The sequence below is a fragment of the Cibotium barometz genome, chromosome 45 (assembly GCF_041138505.1).
Source record: "Cibotium barometz isolate CiBa-2024 chromosome 45, ASM4113850v1, whole genome shotgun sequence".
In the NCBI taxonomy this organism is placed as follows: domain Eukaryota; kingdom Viridiplantae; phylum Streptophyta; class Polypodiopsida; order Cyatheales; family Cibotiaceae; genus Cibotium; species Cibotium barometz.
In genome coordinates this window covers 11,504,681-11,525,481 of record NC_141090.1, presented here as the reverse complement: position 1 = coordinate 11,525,481, position 20,801 = coordinate 11,504,681, and the positions used below count along the sequence as shown (strand labels likewise).

The window sequence follows — 20,801 nt, the reverse complement described above, 5'->3', positions numbered from 1 at the left end:
TGTCTTCACAGACACGCGCCCCCCCCCCCCCACCCCATCAGAAAGCTGTGATAAATCTGACAATAGGCAAGGGCTCCTGGGAATAAACAGGTAATGTTGCCCACCCATCAAACAGTTTAGGCACCCAAGAGACCCCACTGAAACATGGCACTGTATGTCAAGGCCCTAACTCCCACGTATGGACAGGCAATATTGCCCACCAATCAAGGATCCAAGATCCACGTATCTGTAAATGTCCTTACTATATCTCCGAAGTCATCCTTCTATGAAAATTCGGAGGTTGCACCCATGGGCATCAGATATGCTCTTGAAGCTCTTAAGGCTTAGTTTTCAAAGAAAAAACCATAATCATCAAAAACTTATTGGTAAATGGTGAAAAAGATTTGTACTCTTGCCCATGTCTCAATTTCAAAGAAATCTAAAAAAGAAAATGTGGAAACAGGAAGTCTTGGATATACCTTTGACGACGAATGGCCCAGATTTTGGGCTCCTATACCTGTCTAAAGAGATTTATACAAAGCCAGTAACAGAACTCTACTGTCCACCAACACACAAAAGTGTCCTTCAGAAGGCCTTTTCTTTCAGGAAAACAACACTCAGTATCACCAATATCAAATGGCCTGACAGCTTAGCAAGTGCCCTCACACTCGTACCACTGGCAAGACTGCCAAGTTGGATCACTGGTCATCTTCAGAACCTTTTCGAGTACATGGACAGGCAAATCTGGTATAAGTGAGGAGAAAGGCATTTGCCTCTCTCTAAAGGCTCCTGCAACATGGTTGAACATTTCAGCACTGTACATAATGCTAGGCACCAGAGTCCTTACAACTCCACTCAAATGAAGGATTGTAATAAACTTTCTGAAGGAATCATATTCCGCAAAAGCCTCCCTGTCATGACCATCCACATGGCCGCTTGTTGCTCCATCAAGGCTTTTCACATTGAGGACTGTTTCAGGTCCCCCTCGCAGCAGAAAGATCCGTTGCGCACGAGAGGCGATTGGTTTGATGAAAGCAGGTATGTGCTCATCAACCAGTTTCAGTTTCTCATCAACCTAGCGACACACAGAAGATTCAGTACTCCAATGAATATATCCATACTGTAAAGGCGCCTGATGTGATTGAAATGGAAAAACCCAGGAGCACGGGCACACCTTCTTGTCAACAAAATCAAGCAGTTTCGTCGAATTGTCCTCGGCAATCTTGAGAATGGGCCTTAGAACTGTCTTCAGCATGTCTTCGACATCCTCTACACCAGGTTTCAGTGGCCCTGCTTGATCCTTAGCCGCTTCATATATGGTGCATAGATAGAGGCATGCCGAGGCCAATGCCACAGGAAAGAAACCTAAATATTTGAGGCAGCGTTCCCTGCCGTCGTGATTCATTGAATGCTAAAGAAATACATTATCCAAAAATCAATCATTAAGTGCTCAAAATCCTCCAAAAACAACCATGATAAATTCTATCTGAAATACATGGAGAAAATAGCTGATTCAGGTAACCCGTATCGTTTGAACTGACTCATTAAATTTTAGATTATATTGAATAATAACAAACGAAGGAAAATCAGTAATGGCCAACATAAAACCCTAATAGAAGGAAGAAGTACCTAGTAATACAGCGATGGGACAAAAGCCCCCAAAAACAGAACATACAAAGAGATGTAAGCCTGGAAAGAGAGAAACGCAGAAAGCAGAGAAACACTAATCTTGTAAAGAGAAAGCCCTAATCCTGTGTTGAGAAAGCCCTATTGAAAAAGAACCAAAAAACCCTAATTTGAAACACAGAAAGACCATCATTCAATACAAACAGAAGGAGAAATAGACCCCAAAAAAACCCTAAATTAGCAGTAGAGATAAGGAAACCCTAACCCTAATTTTTAGACAGCGAAACGGGGAGCATACCTGTTGTGGATGATGATGGTGTTGAGAGCTTCCCATTGGACAAAACACAAAAAGGACCTCTACTATTATTAAGCACCACACTAAATAAAGCACAACATGATCTTTTTGTAACCTGCAAATGTTGTTTTGCTTCAGGCAATTGATTTCAGGGCTTTTAATATTCGGACTTTTATTAACTGGTAATGGTAATGAAAGTGTTATATATCTTTCTCTATATATGTGTGTATATATCTTTCTCTATATAATGTAACCGCAATTTTTTTGGGGAACTTTGTGCGTGTGCTCTTTCGTGCTTCCATCAAAAGGCCAGCAGGTTTGAAACCCGACGCCTCCTACATGGGACGTCAACACCTTACCGCTAGGCTGTATCTTCATTGGCTTTTATATGGGTGGAGAGTACTTTTATATATCACTAGGCTGTATCTTTTATGTGGGTGGAGAGTACTTTTATATACCGCTAGGCTGTATCTTTTATATGGGTGGAGAGTACCACTAGGCTAGATCTTTTATATGGGTGTATCTTCATTGGTTTTTATCTGGGTGGAGAGTTTTATATGGTTGTATCTTCATTGGTTTTTATATGGGTGGAGAGTTGGCACACTTCCTCATTACAGGGCCCAAGGAACGTGCTCTTCCTTAAAAGAACTTGTATTTCAATGCAAAGTTTGATTTGTGTACTTGCTTTCTCTTTGCACGATCTACTGTGAGTAGCCTCAATAGATCTTGTACAGAGTTGCAAGTGGCATAGCTAAGCACATAAGAGTTGTGATGGCAAAATAACAAAAATGTTAGAGCAGTTTTGTTGGTTGTGTGGCAATAACAACATAGTTAGAGAAGATGAGCAAAGAGAATAAAATTGAATTTCATACCTCTAATTACTAAGTATCTACAATATCATACATTTTAAGACATTAACACAATGCTTTTCTGCATTGTTGCATTACCTTTTCTACCATTGGGGACACCACCAAGACCCTTTCTTATTTTCATGGGATGGACCTTCATCATTATTTATCATCACACCATTGCACATGATAGTCTTCGTCTAACACACTACCATATTCACCATCTCCACCATGGACTAGTGGGTGCATGTAAAGAAGCCAAAGGCAAATGAGCAAATGCCCTTAGATCACCAAGGCGACTTAGAAGCCAATTGGAAAGAAGATGGAAATAGTGGGCGTACAAGGGTGGCTAGGGAAAGAAAAACTTGAAGTGTTGCGGTTGTGTTGAGGAGGGAGGAGACGGGTTTGGCCATAAGATGTGGGCGGCTTTTGAGAGGAGCGGAGGCACCTAGGGGAGTTGGTGCAGAGGAAGAAACGCAAGAGATGATGGCAAGTAGGCTGACAATGGCTGACAATGCCGTCTTGTTGAGGAGAGGAGACGAGTTTGGCCATAAGATGTGGGCGGCTTTTGAGAGGAGGCACCTAGGGGAGTTGGTGCAGAGGAAGAAACGCAAGAGATGATGGCAAGGAGGCTGACAATGGCTTGGGGAAGCGAAAGGTCGATGCAACACTGGCTTGGGGTAGGCTGGGGAGGCATGCAAAGTGAAGGAGGTAGGCCGCTTTATTGCTCAAGGAGGCGAGATGGTAAAGTTAGGAGGCATGCAGAGTTAGAGAAAGACTCGACTTGGAGGAGGTGATGTTGAAAGAAGCAACTGTAGAAACAACAAGCTCTCTAATTGCAACTGCTCTTGTAATCTGCCATTCTAATTACATTCTCCTTCCCTAATCTATATTTAATCTCAAATTCAAATCCTTGAAGAATCTACATCCATCTTCTTTGCTATGAGATCCATATGAGACCCATTCTAACGGCATTCTCCTTCCTTGATCTATATTTTATCTCAAAGTCAAATTCTTGAAGAGTATGCATCCATCTTCTTTGCTCTACGAGACCGCCTTGTTGCCGACTATTAGTAGTGTCTGCCTCATTAAAGTTAGAGAGAGAGAGAGAGAGAGAGAGAGAGAGAGAGAGAGAGAGAGAGAGAGAGAGAGAGAGAGAGAGAGAGAGAAATATCCCCATTTATGGCAGTCCAACTGGGTAGACGACTCCGGCCCCACTCATAAATTTCTTAAATAAACAGTGTATTTACGAGTGATAGGCATCGTTAATTTATTCATTTAAAATCAATTTGTAAATGATTTTTTAGCACTTAATTTATATCTATTAATTTTTTCGCTCTAATGTGCTTATAACAATGTAAACAAGGGATGAATGAACTAAGTGTAATGTCAACATCAATGGGATGTACATTATTGATCCTAGGATATGCATATACATAGTTTAGACCAAGGCTAGTAGCCCAAGTTAGAGTGCCCAAGCACTTAGTAAGCTATATAAAAAATAACTCAACAACACTTCCCTTGTGTGAGAGCTCTTGCCTTCTTTACTTTCTTCTCTTGTGTGTGAGATTGAGAGCTCTTGCCTTCTTTACTTTCTTCTCTTGTGTGTAAGATTGAGAGCTCTTGCCTTCTTTACTTCCTTATCTCTTGTGAGTTAGAGAGAGTGAGTGAGAGTCAAGTACTTATTTCCACCACCATGGCTCCTTGGCTATGAGGCATCGGTATGTCCTTGGAGAGCTATAACCAACACCATAAGTGACAACGGTGGCAGAAGTTGCAACACGAGCTAGCTACATTAAACACGATTGCAGAGTCTCCCTTTGGAAGCTCCACACGAGTGCTCATCATAATCCATGACATTTTATTAATTTCTCTTTATATCTTGTTTAACTGGTGATTAGTGTGTGAATAATGCTTCCTTGTATGTGTGCTATAGCTATTGTGGAAGGGGTAAATATTGGTGTCGTGGCACTATGATCTCCTTAGCCCATGGGGTAGCTTATTGTGCTTTTTCAAGTCACCATTTCTTAATCTCTTTACTTTCTATGTAGAGAAAGTGTGGATAAGGTGAAAGTAAAGGGGCTACAATCATTTTGTAGCCAATTATATGTGATAGTGATGTGTGGACATAGGCTAATAATGGGCTTGGGCACTTTTTCCCTCAAGAAATTATTTCCTTTGAGCGTGTGCACACACTCTTATGAGTATGTATATGTGACCTACCTTATCATGACATTTCACTCATTTTCATCAATCTACTTTGATTGTTGTGCTTCTCTCTATCTTTGCTTGCTTGATGCATCTGTGTGTGTTGCTATTGTTGCCTCCACTTGAATAATTGGTATCAGAGAAGGTTCTCTTGGCCCTCACCCCCTCGTCATCTCCTCCTTGAGGTACTCTTCTGATTGTCTGAGATTGAGCTATACTCTTAGATGACGAAAGTTAACTACATTAACAAAAAATTTGAATGTTTTGGGTCATTTTGGGCGCACTGCTGCGAGGTTCGTTCACATGTTGTAAGGTTTTTGTAGACATCCCGGTGTCGGTTGGAATTGTCTTTGTTCAATTTTAAGTTAACTACACTACAACAGCATACATTGGGTGTGTAGACAAGGTTATCATCAACAAGATTATAATCACCGCTTCTCCATCATCATTGACATCGTATCCTTGAGCTCATCCCAGCTTTATTAGCATCATCATCATTATAACTAACTTTTGTATCCCTACCACTAACATTTCTATACTCTATACACTCTAACATTTTTCATACACTTTTTAGGATTTCTTCATCATGCGAGCTTTTTTTTAGGATATCTTGCTTTCTTGCTCTTGCGACCATTTTGGTTGCAAGCTCCTTTAGTAGCTGTCTCACGTTCTTACTCTTGCTTTTTCTTGCGAGTTTTTTCGTCTATCTTGATTTCTCACTCTCGTCGCCCTGTGAGCTTTAGTGCACTCTTTTAGCTTCCTTTCTTTCTTGCTCTCGCTTTCTCTTGCGATCTTTGACACACTTTTTTAGCTTCCTTTCTTTCTTGCTCTTGCTTTCTCAATCTCATTGCCCGCAAGCTTTGGCGCACTCTTTTAGCTTCCTCTCTATCTTCCCCTCGCTCTCTTGTGAGCTTTTATGCGAGCTCCTTCTTTGGTGCTTCTCACTCTTATGGCTTCATTCATGAATGTCGACATCGATCTACCAACAAGGTTGGAGAGGTAGGGCAACCTGAGGGTGTGCAATTAGGGTGGGGTCGACAAGAGGTGTTGCATGGGTGTTTGCAAGAGAGGTGTGTGTCTTTGGACTTGGCATGTGCATGCTTGTGTGTGTGCATGGGTGCACGTGCGGGTGATTGTGTTTATGTGGTGTGTGAATGTATGGTTTAAAGGAGGTGTATTTATGCAAGCGTGTACACACTTGTGCATGCCTACAGCTGCATAAATGCATGGTTTGAAGGAGGTGTATTTATGCATGTGCGTGCAAACTTGTGAGGCATGCGCATATTTTTTGTTTTTTGTTTTGGGTTTTTAGGTTTTTAATCATTCTCGAAAAATGTACATATGTACAATAGGAGGTAAACTTGAGTGTAAACTTAATTGGAGGTATTACATTATATATGTACAATAGGAGTTTAGGGTTTATGGTTTACCATGTGGACTCAATGAAGAACCACTTGTTGCCACAATGAAAGTTTGGACGATGCCACACTGCATATGTTGTTAGCTTTGTTGGTGCATTTGTTTGAACTTTGGCCTTCCAGCTAGTGAGTTGATGTTGTGGCGTGGAGCACAAGGGTGTTGTGGGACCATGGAAATCCCTTTGGGTCTAGGGAGGAACACTTGGGGATGCCAATAGAGTATGTATACAGCTCCTTAGATTACGTGGCACACCCGAGGTGGCTCTTCTAACATCGAAATTGATGAGGGTGTGACCACTACCCATGGACTTAGTGAAACGTCCATGGTTTCTTCACATTTCTTCTCATTGGGGTGGCATCATGGAGGCATGGCCTTGGATCTACACACCCACTTGGGTTTGACATTCAAGGGCGTGTTTGCAGAGGCTTGGGATACAGTTTTCTTTGACCTTGGAACCCATGAAGAGGTTGCCTTTGTTGAAGCCTTGGGCTTCTAGTACTTTTATCGGGATACATCAAAGTGTCAACAATTAGGGTGGTATTCTGTACTTGGGCCATCACTTGGATATAGCTATGGTTGTGGTGTGAATGGTAAGGTTTTTGGGACCCAAACTAAAGGGTTTTGCTCATAGAAGCCTTGGAATTCTAGCAGCTTAATTGTAATCCATTGGGGCTCAAGTTGAGAGTACTGCATCAGGGCTCAAGTTAAGAGTACCACATCTTTGTTTTGAAGGGCATGTTGCTTGGAAATTTTGTGCTTAAAGGTAGGTTGTGGACTGTATGGTGGCTGCTAGGTCTTTACTTGGGCATTAAACCTACCTTGGCTAGCTTGGGTACTCTTGGGTACTCTTGGGTACTCTTGGGTAGCTAGGTCTTTACATCGAACTTGCCTTGGCTACTGACCTCCCTTAGGGTCTATTGAGGTTGACATTTGGGGGTTGGTCTATCTATGTCGGTAAGGTTTTGGGTCCCCAATAGGGTTGGTGGGGTGGTTGACACGTCGAAGCAAGGGAAGTGTTGGTGACCTAAAATGACGGTGTGTGGTTGGACAATGAGGGTTAGGATGTTGGAAGTTTTAGAATATCCTCATTCACTAGTAGAGGTATGATAACCATTCCATAGGGGAGGTCGAACATCATGATTCTTCTTTGCTAGTTGACTATGGAATCAGTGTGGTTGCGATCCATCCCCTTCCAATGATGATACTTTCTCTCATTGTGCCTATGGGGGTCTTATGTAAAACTTGCAAGACATAGGTCTAGATCCAATGGAACATTTGACTTTAAAAATACTGACGATTATGGATTGGTGATGGTCACCTATGGATGGTGTTTAAGGGGTGGGTGGCCATATGAGGCAAGGTAAGATATTGTGGGTAGCCTGGGTGTCAACCAAGACTGGCCACATAGTTATGTGGTCTTTCTAAGGAAAATCTAGCTAAAGGCAAGTAGGTTTCATCGTTGTTTCTATCTCAAATGACTTGTGAAGGTTAGTTGCATGTAGAAAGATATGTAACCTTGGGGGCCTATGGCCTCTTTGGTTCTTCTTTTATCGGCCGTTTGCCTCATAGCATACCCTCCATTTTTTGTTGTCAACACAACCTCTCATGTCTCCTCCTCTTTTTGTGTGGATGTGATAGAGCATGTCTTGGGTGAGAGGTTCATAGTAGCATTTTAGCTTGCTACCATTGAAATATCAACACCATCTCATGTCTCCTTCTTTTGATGTGATAGAACATATCTTGGGTGAGAGGTTCATAGTAGCATTTCAGCTTGCTACCATTGAAATATCCTTCCACCATCTCAACCCCATCTAGGGTCTCTATCTTTAGTACACCCAAAGGAGTAATTTTTGTGACTTGGTAGGGACCATAGCCTCTGTACTTGAGTTTTTGTTTGGTATTCTTGACACTGTACATAAGTACCATGTCTCCTACCTTCATGCACTTGTACTTGAGATGATCGTCAAACCATTGCCCTTGTGCCATAGTTTTTCAACCATTAATCCATAAGTAGATTGTAATATTTGCTCGCTTAGTTGCTCTAAGGTAGATTACCTCTCCATTAGAGGGTTTCCCTTGAGGTTATACCTTGTTACAATTTGAATACTTGGAAACCAAGTGTTCCATTGGAATGATTGCATTATCAAGCTTGAATGCAAGCTAAAAAGGTGTGCTATTTTAACCAGCCACCTTATATGTGGTGCGATAGGCACATGGAGCAGAGTATAACTTGTAATAGCTCCTTGATGCCTTGACTGCCTTGGTGAGAATAGTACACAACACCTTGTTTGTGCTTTTGACTTTGGCCATTTACTTGTGCATAGTAAAGTGTTGAATTTATCTACAACTCTTTGTGCACAAACACCACTTCGTTTATAAATGTGTACTGCATTTTCTCTATAATTGCAATACACATTTATACACGTGTATTGCAATTGCTCATAGAGGAAACCAAATGAGTAATCACATTCTCATATCAGAATTTAGTGGTAGATCTTGCATTAGCATTCTATGTAGCTTTAGCCTCTGTCTCATTTGTGAAGTAATCTATGGTGATTAATAAAGCATGCATGGGGGGTTCCCTTAACGGTGGGACTCACAAAGTCTAAACCCCATTTTTCAAATGGTTATTCCAAAATTATGGGAGTTAGGGACATTCAATCCATAACTATGGCAAACCTTTGGCATTCACAAAGTCTAAACCCCATTTTTCAAATGGTTATTCCAAAATTATGGGAGTTAGGGACATTCAATCCATAACTATGGCAAACCTTTGGCATTCACAAAGTCTAAACCTTATTTTTAAAATGGTTGATCCAAAATTATGGGAGTTAGGGACATTCAATCCTTCACTTGGGCAGCTGTGGCAAACCTTACTGCAGCATTTGACAAACTCATCTTGCCACCATTCATCGCAACACTTATGCCATAATGGGCTTGCTCAAGAACAGTGAGACAAAGTCATGTTCATGAACACATTTCCTTATGATGTCATAACCCTTTTTATAAAGCGTTCTTGCTATTAATTGATAGGACTCACGTTCCTAATGAAGTCTTTAAATCTATCCTTTTTGGTGGGATGGCCAATTGAAAATCTATTAGCCAAGAAGTGGGCAGTGTTTTCACTACATTAGCCAAGAAGTGGGCAGTGTTTTCACTACATTAGCCAAGAAGTGGGGAGGGTTTTCACTACATTCTAGTACGTGGTTAATGTGGAATAATGGAGCATTAAGAAAATCATCTTCTACTCCTAGAGAGGGTCTCCATTTGGAATTATGGAAAGGTGGTCAGCGTTGACATGCACATACCCTTTTCACATAGTGATGGTGATAAAAGAATGAGCAACCATCTAGTGATGCGCCCTATGGTGTAAGGCTTATTTACCAAGTAAAGTAGTGCTTGATGGTCAATAAAGGAAACAAACTTGGTAGATCCATGAGAAAATTCCTATACTTGTTGATAGCATATATACCATGGCTAGTCCTTCTCTCTCAATAGTTGTGTAGTTATGTTTCAAGTCATTGAGTTGACAACTAGAAAAGATCATAGGGAAATCCATTTGTGGTCCCCCGATTGTGTGCTAACACACATCTAATAGCAAATGCTAAAGCATAGATATGCACATGGAAGATTAAATCCCAGTTGGGGGATCTTAAGATGGGTGTGCTTGCTAATGTCTTATTCAGCTTTTTGTATACCCATTTGCATTCCTATGTTTATTTAAAGACAATCAAAGGTTTAGCATATATGACATACAAGAAGATGAATCTTCTATAATACCTATGTGCCTTATGAATCTATGCACCCCCTTGTAGCTGATGGATGGTAGTAACTCCAAGCGATGTTGTTCTGAGAGATAATGTGTTTAAAGAGGACACCATGTTTGACCTAGAATTGATATTTGAGTGGGTTCAACAAGATGTTAGAGAGTCTGTATACCTCAAAACAAAGACTAGCCTAGGATGAGCAAGATGCTCCTTCCACTTTGAGTGCATGCATAGGTCATCAATTAATATCTCTAAGATCTTCCAAAGGACATCCTTGAAGACTGTATCGTCAAGCATTGGAAGGTGGCGGGGGCATTAGTGGTCAAGTGAAATGTCACGACGTGATGATATGTGTAGGTTCCCCATTTTGTATTAAATGTTGTCTTATATTGATCGTCTGGGTTGATTGTCACTTCATTATAGCTTGAGAAGCCATCCAAAGAAGCTGTAAGCTTCTACTCCAACGACTCTTTCCAATATATGGTCGGTGTAAGGCAACATGGGGTAGTGATCGGGAACCATGGGCATCATTAACCTTTTTGAGGTTAACATGCACTCTAAACTTTCTCCATTCTTTTTGGGAATGATCACTATTAGCAAAACCCACTTGTTCTGCTTAATTTCATACACAAATCCCATGTCAATGAGCTTGTCTAGCTCTTCCATGACCATTGATCTGTACTTAGGATTCATGTGATAGGCTCTCTATTTGGATGTTTTTACACCTTCATAGGAGAGGGATGGTGTGTTCCACCACTTTCATCTCTTCCTTGACCATTTGTCTACACTTTGGATTTATGTGAAGAGAGAGAGGGGTGGTTTGTTTCACCCCTTAATCCCCTTTATGTTCTAAGTAAAAACATTCTAAAATTTTTTGAGCAAGCTATCGATTCTCCTTCTTTCTCAAGTGTGAGGTCTTTGGCAATAAACATTAGTTTAGGTTCTTCACTTGGGCCAGCAAGATTTATACCTTGGTAGGGCCATCATATAAAGCATGTAGCTCTCTACCACACCTGAACTTCTTTGAGCCTCACCGTGTAGTACAACTCTGTCCTCGATGTTGTAAGACTTAAAGTACTCGGAGACTTGCCTCAAATCTTCATGTTAAGGCCCCAATGAGCTCTTTGAGTTTGGCTTCTTTCTGTACCTCAGCCTTGACTTTATTGAGCTTGTGCCATCGGGGGGCTCAGAGCTCATGGGCTCCTTGTCACATTTATTGATTGATGTCTTGGCCTGAATGGTGATCTTGTTTAGGCATTCTCTAGAAGAGAAAATCACGTGAATCCAAGGTTTCAATATAGCAAATCCAATGAAGATTCATATCTATACGGAGAAAATACTTTAGGTTTTCTCCTTCTTGGCCTCAACATAGCAAAGCTAGTGAAGGTTTGTCTCCATAGGGAGAAAACACTTTAGGTTTTTTATGCGGTTTTCTCCTTCTTGGCGTGGTGACTATGGGCATTGTAGAAGTTGATCTTTGTGCTAAGGAGTCCCCGCGAGGGGTGATAAACCACTAGCTACTCCTTGTTTGAAGTCACTATTGTCTTCCAACAAGGATGCTAGACTAAGCATAAACATGGAGGTTATTTATGTCCTATCTAGTCTTGCAAATCTTGCTTTGAGATTTTGTTGGATGAGTGTCCATGGTTTTCCAAGATATGAACCCATTGGCAAGGATGCCTTGGCAAGGATGCCTTAAACCATGGGATGAGTCTCCCCATGTCTTCAAGTTTATCTTCAAGAATTGGTTGCCTTTGTATACATAAATGTGATTGGTTTTCCAATCATGAATTAGCCTTGCTTCCCTCATGCAAGCCCTCATATAAGGCCTTTCGAGGATCATCGTGTATGACCCTCTTCTTTAAAAAAACAATCACCCTGAATGTGTGGGTGGTAGCTTAGTTTGAATGTCTTGATCTTTGTATCTTGTAGAACACCTAAGGGTTTGGTTGTGTTGCCATGAGCTTACCACTAAGCTTATGCCTACGATTGGTGGCTGCTTCCCAACAATCCTTGGTAATTATGCTAGCATCACCACCACCATCTAAGAGCTTGCTTCATTCTCATATAACCAAGGATTGTTGGGAAAGTTTTCATAATCTATGAGTGGGTTTGTGTGCAAGAGATCGCTTGTTATCTTCGTAGGGGGGGCAATGTTGAAGCTCTCATTTGAACCACTTTCAATAGTCACATGATGTCGTTGTTCCTTGACCACTGTTAGTGCATTGTGTTTTCGCATGCTCTTTGAGGTCTTCTTCTTTGAAACCTCTGGTTCTAGTTCATTGTCCTTTTTAGGGTGTATTGCAGCCTTTCAGCCTTGCACTGCACACTCTTTTGATGCTTGCTTCCATAAATTGATTGATAATAAGCAATAACCATTGGCTTGCTTTGCCTTTAAGGTAATGCCCAAATGAACACACCTTGGTGGGATCATTAGCCTCACAATTTGATTGAACTTCTCTAGGTACACATGGGATCACAAGTTCCATCAAATTTAGTCATCATCCTTGAGATGTGGATTGGCTTGGTTTTTTGCCCAACTATGAGCCTTTAGGTGTTTTGTTTGTGGAAACCCCCCTTCCCATTTCAAATGCCATCCCAAGCATGTCTTTTGCATATATACATGGTGGTGGAACGTAAAGGAGTGGTTGAACAATACCCTCTATTTCAAGGGTTGGGATTTCTTACCCTATAGGGTTGGGTGGTGTGGTTTCTTACCCTATGGGGTTGGGTTGTGTGGTTTCTAATATCATTTGTCCTACATCAGCCTAGCTTTGAGGCTATAGACTCGTCAGCTGAGGACATGTTATGTGAATGCCCTTGTGGATCTTTTTGGTTTAAGGTAGTCCCAAAAATTGACCCTTTATTCTTCCCTATGTTCATTTGTTCCTCATCCGAATAGAGAAGAATCAAAACTTAGTTCCATGGTGAAGAAACTTCTATAATGAGATCCTTCTCTCGCTTACATTGTGTGTGCTTGCTATTGGGTATTTTGAGGAACACTTATCCTTGATGGTATAACAAAAGAGACATGTCCCGATTGCCATAAAACTATGGTTGTTAGGTTGCTTAATGCCATGGTGGTCAGCTTGGGATAAACCTAGCTCAGGATCGACATCAAATGTTTAAAACATTGTGGCATTCGACATGGTTTGGCCACTTTGCAAGAAACCTTGAGGTTCCTGGTTCTACTCTCTCGCTCCTTCACTGGAGCTTCACCCAAAAATAGGGCACTATTTATAGAGCTTTGAGGACCATGGTGGTGTCTCATGTTTTGTTGTTCTACTTACATTTGTGTTTAGGTGCCTGATTTCTTCCCCAAGCTTCTCGTGTATTATGGATCTTATTGAGTTTTTCCTTCTTAAGAGGGAAGCGTATTATTGGGGGATGGCCATTTGTTGGGATCGAAGGCTTGGCGGGTTTGAGGAAGTTTGGTTTGATGCACTATAGTAGTCAACTATATTTCCGTTTCTAACCATTAGTCTATATTATTTTTGCCTCAAAGGACTCTAGTGTAATGAAACTGACTTCGGATGTGTCTATTCTGCCCAAGCTACAAAAAATAAGTTTTTTTTAAATTCTTTTAGTTATTTGCTACTAGGCTCATGTCTCTAGGTTCGTGCCTCTAGACTCATCTGTCCAGGCTCCTGTATGCAAGTTCACATGTATAGGCTCACGTATGCAGATTCATGTGTGTAGGCTCCTGTTTGTAAGCTCATGTCTTTAGGTTCACATCTCTAGACTCATGTATCTAGGCTCATGTCTACAAGCTCACATGTGCAAGCTCACGCCTGCGGGCTCACGTATACATGTTCACATGTGTAAGCTCACGCCTGCGGGCTCACATATACATGTTCACATGTGTAGGCTCTTGTTTGCAAGCTCATGCCTTTTTTAATAAACTAGGGTCATGAATTTTATTTTTATGAAACAAGCCTACATGTGGTACATACTTTTATGAACTAGGCCTATGATAATACTTTTTTATTATAAAAATTAAAAAATCACCCTAATCTATTTTTCCTTTTATTTAAATTTAAATTAAAAACCTCCTTACTTTATTTTTTCCTTTTAAAAAAAAGCATGTGGCTTTGCAAGCCTATTGGCCTGCGTGCCCACGTGGTCAAGGCCCCTAGCTCATGTAGGGACACCAACCACATGGGGGCCCAACCAACACACAAGCAACACAACCTCATATGTAAGGGTGTAGGTGATTCTAGGGGGGGTGGTAAGGTATGCAAGGGTAATAGTGATTCTAGGGGTGGCAGTAAGCTATGCAAAGGGTGCTAGTGATTCTACAGTGGTAGTAAGGTATGCAAGGGTGCTAGTGATTCCAGGGGTGGCAGTAAGCTACGCAAAGGGCACACAAGTGATTCTAGGGGTAGCATCATGCTATGCAAGGGCACGAAGGTGACTTTGATGATGGCGCACTATGCAAGGGTACATAAGCGACTTCGACATTTTAGGGTGGTAGAGTCAGGCAAAATGGGGCGACAACAATGTGCAGATGTTCACCATCTTTGGGAACAAGGTTTCACCTGTTTAATATCGTAGGGTGCTTTGCCATCTTACTCGTATATAGAGGAAACCCAAAGACAAGGTTGGTGTTTATAAAGTAGCCTTATCCTAAGCTTAATACCAAGGAAGTGACAACATTCATGTACATAGTCACTCAAGACAAGATATATTATGATATAGAGCCATGAGGCCAAGTGCATACCTTACCAACTTTATATATTTTGTTGGGTGATGGACTATTTTTAAGTTTTATTTGGCCTAATGTGAAAGCTAGTCATTTGTATATAAGTTAATTTTAACATTAAGCAATAGACATTCATTCCCCTACAATGGATTACTTGTGAGCTCTCTTTCTTCTCTACTCTTACTTGCTTTTGTTCTATTGGATATTGCTTGTTTGATGGGTACCCTAATTTCTTTAATGATTTGCATGATTTTGAAGGCCACAAGGCTCTAAGGCTTTGATCTTGTTGTATTGAATCAAGAAATATCTTAGCATTTGTGATTAGGATGCGAAAACATAAGCTTTGGGCTCCATTTGGTGTGGATTAGAGTGAGAAAGTTGATTTTTTGTTTGTGTTTCATAACCTTGGGATTCCTAAGCCAGCCCTCTCTAGGTAATGTATAAGTAGCAAGAGAGCAAAAAGTTCAAAGCTTGGGATTGTTCACAGTATAGCTAATCCCTTGGTTTGCAAATCCCATGTAGTCCTTACAAGTGTAATCAAGAAGTCATTCTCAAAGGAAAAATAGGTGAGAAAATTTAAATGTGCGATTAACTCAGCTAACACAGTGATGAGTTCATCTGACCATCTTGAGTCTAGTGGACAAATTGAACACGTGAATCAGACCTTGTAAGACATGTTGCATGCACATGTCTCTATAAGGCACTCTGATTGGGAAGATTATCTTCCATTAGTAGAGTTTTCTTACAATTGTGCTAAGCATACTGCTACTAAGATGAGCCCTTTTATGCTGATGTATGGTCTTAGAGAAAGTCCGTGTGGGCACTACAATTGATTTTTTGAAACAACGACAAGAGATTCTGTAGTTTGCAAGAGAAAGCATAAAGTGTGCCTAAGGCACACTTAATACTAATCAGAACCGATCACCTAGAGTCCTAGAAGAACTGATCACCTACAATTTGCAAGAGAAAGCATAAAGTGTGTGCAAGATAGATGCACACTTTATGCTAATTAAAAACAATTACCTAGAGTCCTAAAAGAAGGATAATGGATTTTCTTGAGAAATCTAAAAGATTCTCAGGTAATGAGGGTCTATAAGTTGTCTCCAAATATTCAAGGCCTTATTTCGCACATAGGTTACGTCTTCCAGAGGGTGTGTATGCATGCATCTCTGTCTCTTATGGTAGTAGTGTGAAAGAGAGGTGCAAGAGATAACTAAGTTTCTAACCAAGAACTTACAAGACTTGAGGGTTTATTTGTTTATGTTCCCCATGAGCTAGATGCAGTTGTTGATTGTAGGGAATAAACCCTTAGTAGAAACATGACAATTTTTTAGTGGTTGATTAACTGGAAGTATTGTGGGAGAATATTGCTTCACTTTGACACCAATATGATCTCCCAGTCTTCTTCTCGTTAGCAAGGGGAGAATGTTATGTCCCATGTTCTGTGAACAACGAGAGGCTAGTGCTAGAGGCCAATCGAATAATTCTTCTAAAAGTGCTGTGAACTGGTTATTGAGGCTATAAAATTGGGATTATGGCACCTCATTTGTAGTGAGTTATAGTTGGGGCATCCCAAGGGTCCCAACTAGTGGTTAGCCAATGTGACAACCTTAAGGGCTATGGTGGGTGGTGTGGTATGGGGACGTGCATGCCTTGTGGGTGCGAGCTTGCTAGGGTTGTGCTAGTGTATATCTCCATGGGTGGCTTACCATTGTATTAGGTTTGGAGCCTACGGTTGAGTAGCCAAACCCCTATTTGTTCATGGTTATAATGGTTTTTGTGTGGTGTTGCAATGCTGTGGGGGTATGCTTTTTTGAGCTTTAAAATGTGAGTTGTTGGTCTTGCACGGACACATAGGTAGGTGGATTCTTACTTGTGGTGTTTCATATAATATGAAGACAACACATGCTATGGCTCCCTAAGATAGCAACACATTCTCACCCTAACCAGAGAAGAACATCACATGTAAACTCTACACCAAATAGATGATGGGGTTATGGAAGCTCTGCTTAGAGGCTAAGGGTATTTCGAGGGCAACACCTAAATATGGTTGCCCAAGCCAACACCTAAATATTTTGAGGGCAACACCTAAGTATGGTTACCAAGACAACCGCTACGAAACCTTAACCCTCTCTGCTTCTTAAGCCCTAGAAAGTAATGGAGGCTGAAACCCCCCAAAGATGCACAAGCACCAAAGGCAAAGAAAAGATTGAGGAGCCCCACTTTGAAAGAGTGCCAACAAAGTAGTATGTGGGAGGAGGACATTCCCTCCACACCCAATGTAGTGCAAGAGGCACCCAATAGCATGGGTCAATAGCAAGGGTTTTTAGGAGGAGCAGAGCAAAATCACTGAAAAACCTTCAACACAAGCAGTAGTTGTCATGATACATCGTTGGATGGGAGGGCATGGTGGGCGCAAGCCTGGGTCACCTTGAGAGCTATTGATGAGAGTATAGCAACAATGATCAATGGCCCAGATTTAAACAATGATCAATGGCCCAGATTTAAATTCATGTGACTCTATGCAGTGTTCTTGAAAAACCATATATGATTTGCACCAAAAAACCCTCTACACTTGCAAAAAAAAATCCCATTTTCAACATTTCAAAACTTCAAATTTTAATGTTCTCAAGAAAAAACCTTTGGCTTCTGAGATACAACAGCACAAAACCTCTTCATATTGAAAACTAAACTTAACAAAACTTTATATTAACAAATTAAAAATTACACAGTGATGTAAGAAAAAATCATAGTACCCATCTTGATACTTAATAAAGCATTAAAACATTACATAGTTAATTTGATACAATCATAGAAGTGATTATAGACATAGAAGTGGTTTGGCAATCACACTTCAATAGAAAGATAAATATAGAATATTTTTGAAGTACTTTGAATCAATCAAATATCCCAAGACACATGTGAATAAACATGTCTTGAGGTCTTTGCTCCAGCTCTCCATAAACCAATAGCATCTATAAAATCAAAGGACACGATTGGTAGTCCTTCAATAGAAATGCGCATCACTATATCCATGCTCTTCGTTTCCAACCGGTTCCTCAACTTACTTTTGATAATGTTCTGCACACTAAAACCTCTTTCACACATTGTAGTACTATTACATTGCAACATTACAATTTGAGCTAGAGATAACAATGTAGGATACTTTTGACGCCACACATCATTTCTCCCAATCAAGCACCAAGTGTCCTTGAGTGACTTTCCTTTCCAATCTGATGCACCTTGAATTTTGAAGTCATGAAACTCTTTTCTTAAGCATTTCTCATCTAACATTGCATCAATATGTGTACCATCTTCCAACATGACATCATATCCATAATGTAGAACCAAGGCATCCAACTCAGTAGCACCATAGTTTTTCAACTCTTTGGATGACGAAAATCCAAGAGGAGCAAAAATATTGAAATTTTTTGATTATAGAAGAATCAGCAAATCTAGTATTCAAGTGATTCTTAACTTCATCGCAAAATTCCATTTGAAAATCAAGAGATGTAGCCAAGTCACTTCCAACAACACATCTCTCAATCCTTACCCCATAATACATATCACCTTTAATTGCCTTACGCATTGTCCACAACCAACCATGCTGGCAACCAAATTCAGGAATGGATGGAAATCCATAACCATCATGACCTTGCAAATTCATATCTATATAGCATGGACTGGCTGAAAACTCCACATCTAAAAAGGCAATAGTAGAAGATATCAAGCTTGGTATGCTTGTCACATCCACAAAACTTTTCTGAAACACTTGTGACAAACTAGCCAAGTGATCTAGCACATCTCCCAAGAAATGCAACATGTGTATAAAGTTAAAGTTGGCAACTATCCTATACAATCTTTCATTCTCCTCTTTTAGGCATAGGAGAAGTGGCTCAAGTGAAATCTACAGGAGGTAGCGATGCATACATTTCAGCTTCTTCTTCCTCCTTTGAAAATTCCTCCATGGGCTGGAAAATTAGCATGCTGTGAGTTTTTGAATGCATTAGACAAGTATAAATTTGTTCTATGAGCAACACAATGGATGGCAGTCATGAAAGGACTCCTCTTTTTTATTAAGGCATCAAGACCATTTGTTACACTTGTCATTACCGATGAAAACAATGCAAACCAGAGGCCTGATACGAATAGGCATGTAACAATAGCAAACGATTCAACATAACAATAGCAAACAATTAAATGAATAGGCATGTAACAATAGCAAACAAATAGCAAACATTTTAATGAATAGGCATGTAACAATAGCAAACGATTGAACGTAACAATAGCAAATGATTGAGAGGAACAATAGCAAACGTTTGCATCAATATAGGGCCAAGGTGTGGCTCCCTCATGAGAGGAAGGAGCCGATTCAACTGGATGCCACTATGTTAAACACCATAACCCAGAAACCCTAATAACCAGAATGTTCACAAAGGAGGCCGCTACACTACAAGGGAACAAATGTACTGGAGACTGGAGTGAGTTCTGACTCGCACGGCCTACCACTCGGAGGGATAAACCAAGTGTGGTTTTTTATAGTAAAATCACCAAATATTCAATTTAATATCACTTACCTACTCTACCCACTTGTCTATATCTTACTGGACAACTTCTACCACCTTTAAGGACCTAGTTTTCACCTTATAAAACCTTCCAATTAAAATGTGATACCATTTAAAACTTTCTAATTTTTTTCTCAATATCTAAAACCTGTGAGTTATCTAGTATTAAGTAGATTCACTTCAGGTCACAACTTATGCAATTTTTCAAAAATTACAAATTTTACAATTACAAGTGAGCCCCAAATGTTTCCAATTCCAGGTTTTCGTGAAAAGTGACTCTATGTAGGTGTTCTACTTTCCAATGAACGATATCAAAATTTGTTTTCAATGAGATTGGGTTCACGTCCGCCCATCCCACCGTGTGGACAAAATGGTGTGAAAACGACTAGAGATCCCGATTCCCCTTAGGGTTTGGGGCTTGCTTTCTCTTTCCTGTTTTCTTCTGCGTAGCCTCGCCATCTCCAATTTTCTGGGTTTTCTCTCTTGCCATAGCTATGGCAGCCGTGGAGTCCGTGCAGTGCTTTGGGCGCAAGAAGACGGCTGTGGCGGTATGCCACTGCAAGCGAGGGCGGGGTTTGATCAAGATCAACGGGTGCCCGATCGAGCTAGTGGAGCCGGAGATTCTGCGTTACAAGGCGTTTGAGCCGGTGCTGCTGCTGGGGCGCAATCGCTTCGCGGGTGTGGACATGCGCATCAGAGTGCGCGGGGGAGGCCACACCTCGCAGATCTATGCCATCCGCCAGGCCATCGCCAAGGCTCTGGTCGCGTTCTACCAGAAGTTTGTCGACGAGCATTCTAAGAAGGAGATTCGCGACATCCTGGCCAGGTACGACAGAACTCTGCTTGTTGCCGATCCCCGTCGCTGTGAGCCTAAGAAGTTTGGAGGAAGAGGTGCCCGTGCCCGCTTCCAGAAGTCCTACCGTTAGAGAAGGCTTCCTTTTTTCTCTTCTCTTGTTTCGTGGACACAAACCCTAGCTCGCCTGCAGATATAGCAAGTGATCTTCCGGAGCTTTATCTTCAATGGTAATCTTTAGTTAGGGTTTTTATTTCAAGAGCTAGCATTAATGCGGCATTTAAGCTGCAAGACTCTGAGTTTCGTGTAACGCGACTTTTCCGTAATTCGCTTTTTAATCAGCTGTTTTTGGTTTGTCATATCTTAAGCGTTTGTTTGGCTCTACTAGCAGGAAGGCCTATGCAGCTTGTCCCTGAATATCTCCTACACAGATTGTTTCTATATCCTGGCTATCTTTTTAGCGCTTGTTTGTATTAGTTTACAAATTTTACCTGAATGCGTAGAAGGACGATAGCCAGCTGATTAGTTTGCTTGCATTTAGTTGTACTCAACTTCCAGTAGGACTTTTACTTGCTTTATGTGCATTATGCTAGTGCCTC

The 20,801-nt window shown here is 40.9% G+C and overlaps 2 protein-coding genes across 2 annotated transcripts; one reads left to right on the top strand and one right to left on the bottom strand.

The window, feature by feature from the left end:
- Positions 1-398: 398 nt before the first annotated feature.
- Positions 399-2,081, bottom strand: LOC147612437 (rubber elongation factor protein-like). The gene is made up of 3 exons (XM_086783042.1): positions 1,904-2,081; positions 1,154-1,390; positions 399-1,054 (listed from the first exon to the last, which is right to left on the bottom strand). Exons 1-3 carry the CDS (start codon positions 1,937-1,939, stop codon positions 629-631), a joined length of 699 nt encoding a protein of 232 aa, XP_086639168.1. The 5' UTR covers positions 1,940-2,081; the 3' UTR covers positions 399-628.
- Positions 2,082-19,808: 17,727 nt separating this feature from the next.
- Positions 19,809-20,563, top strand: LOC147612436 (small ribosomal subunit protein uS9-like). Its single transcript, XM_086783041.1, has one exon. It carries the CDS (start codon positions 19,904-19,906, stop codon positions 20,333-20,335), a length of 432 nt encoding a protein of 143 aa, XP_086639167.1. The 5' UTR covers positions 19,809-19,903; the 3' UTR covers positions 20,336-20,563.
- The last annotated feature ends 238 nt before the right edge of the window (positions 20,564-20,801 follow it).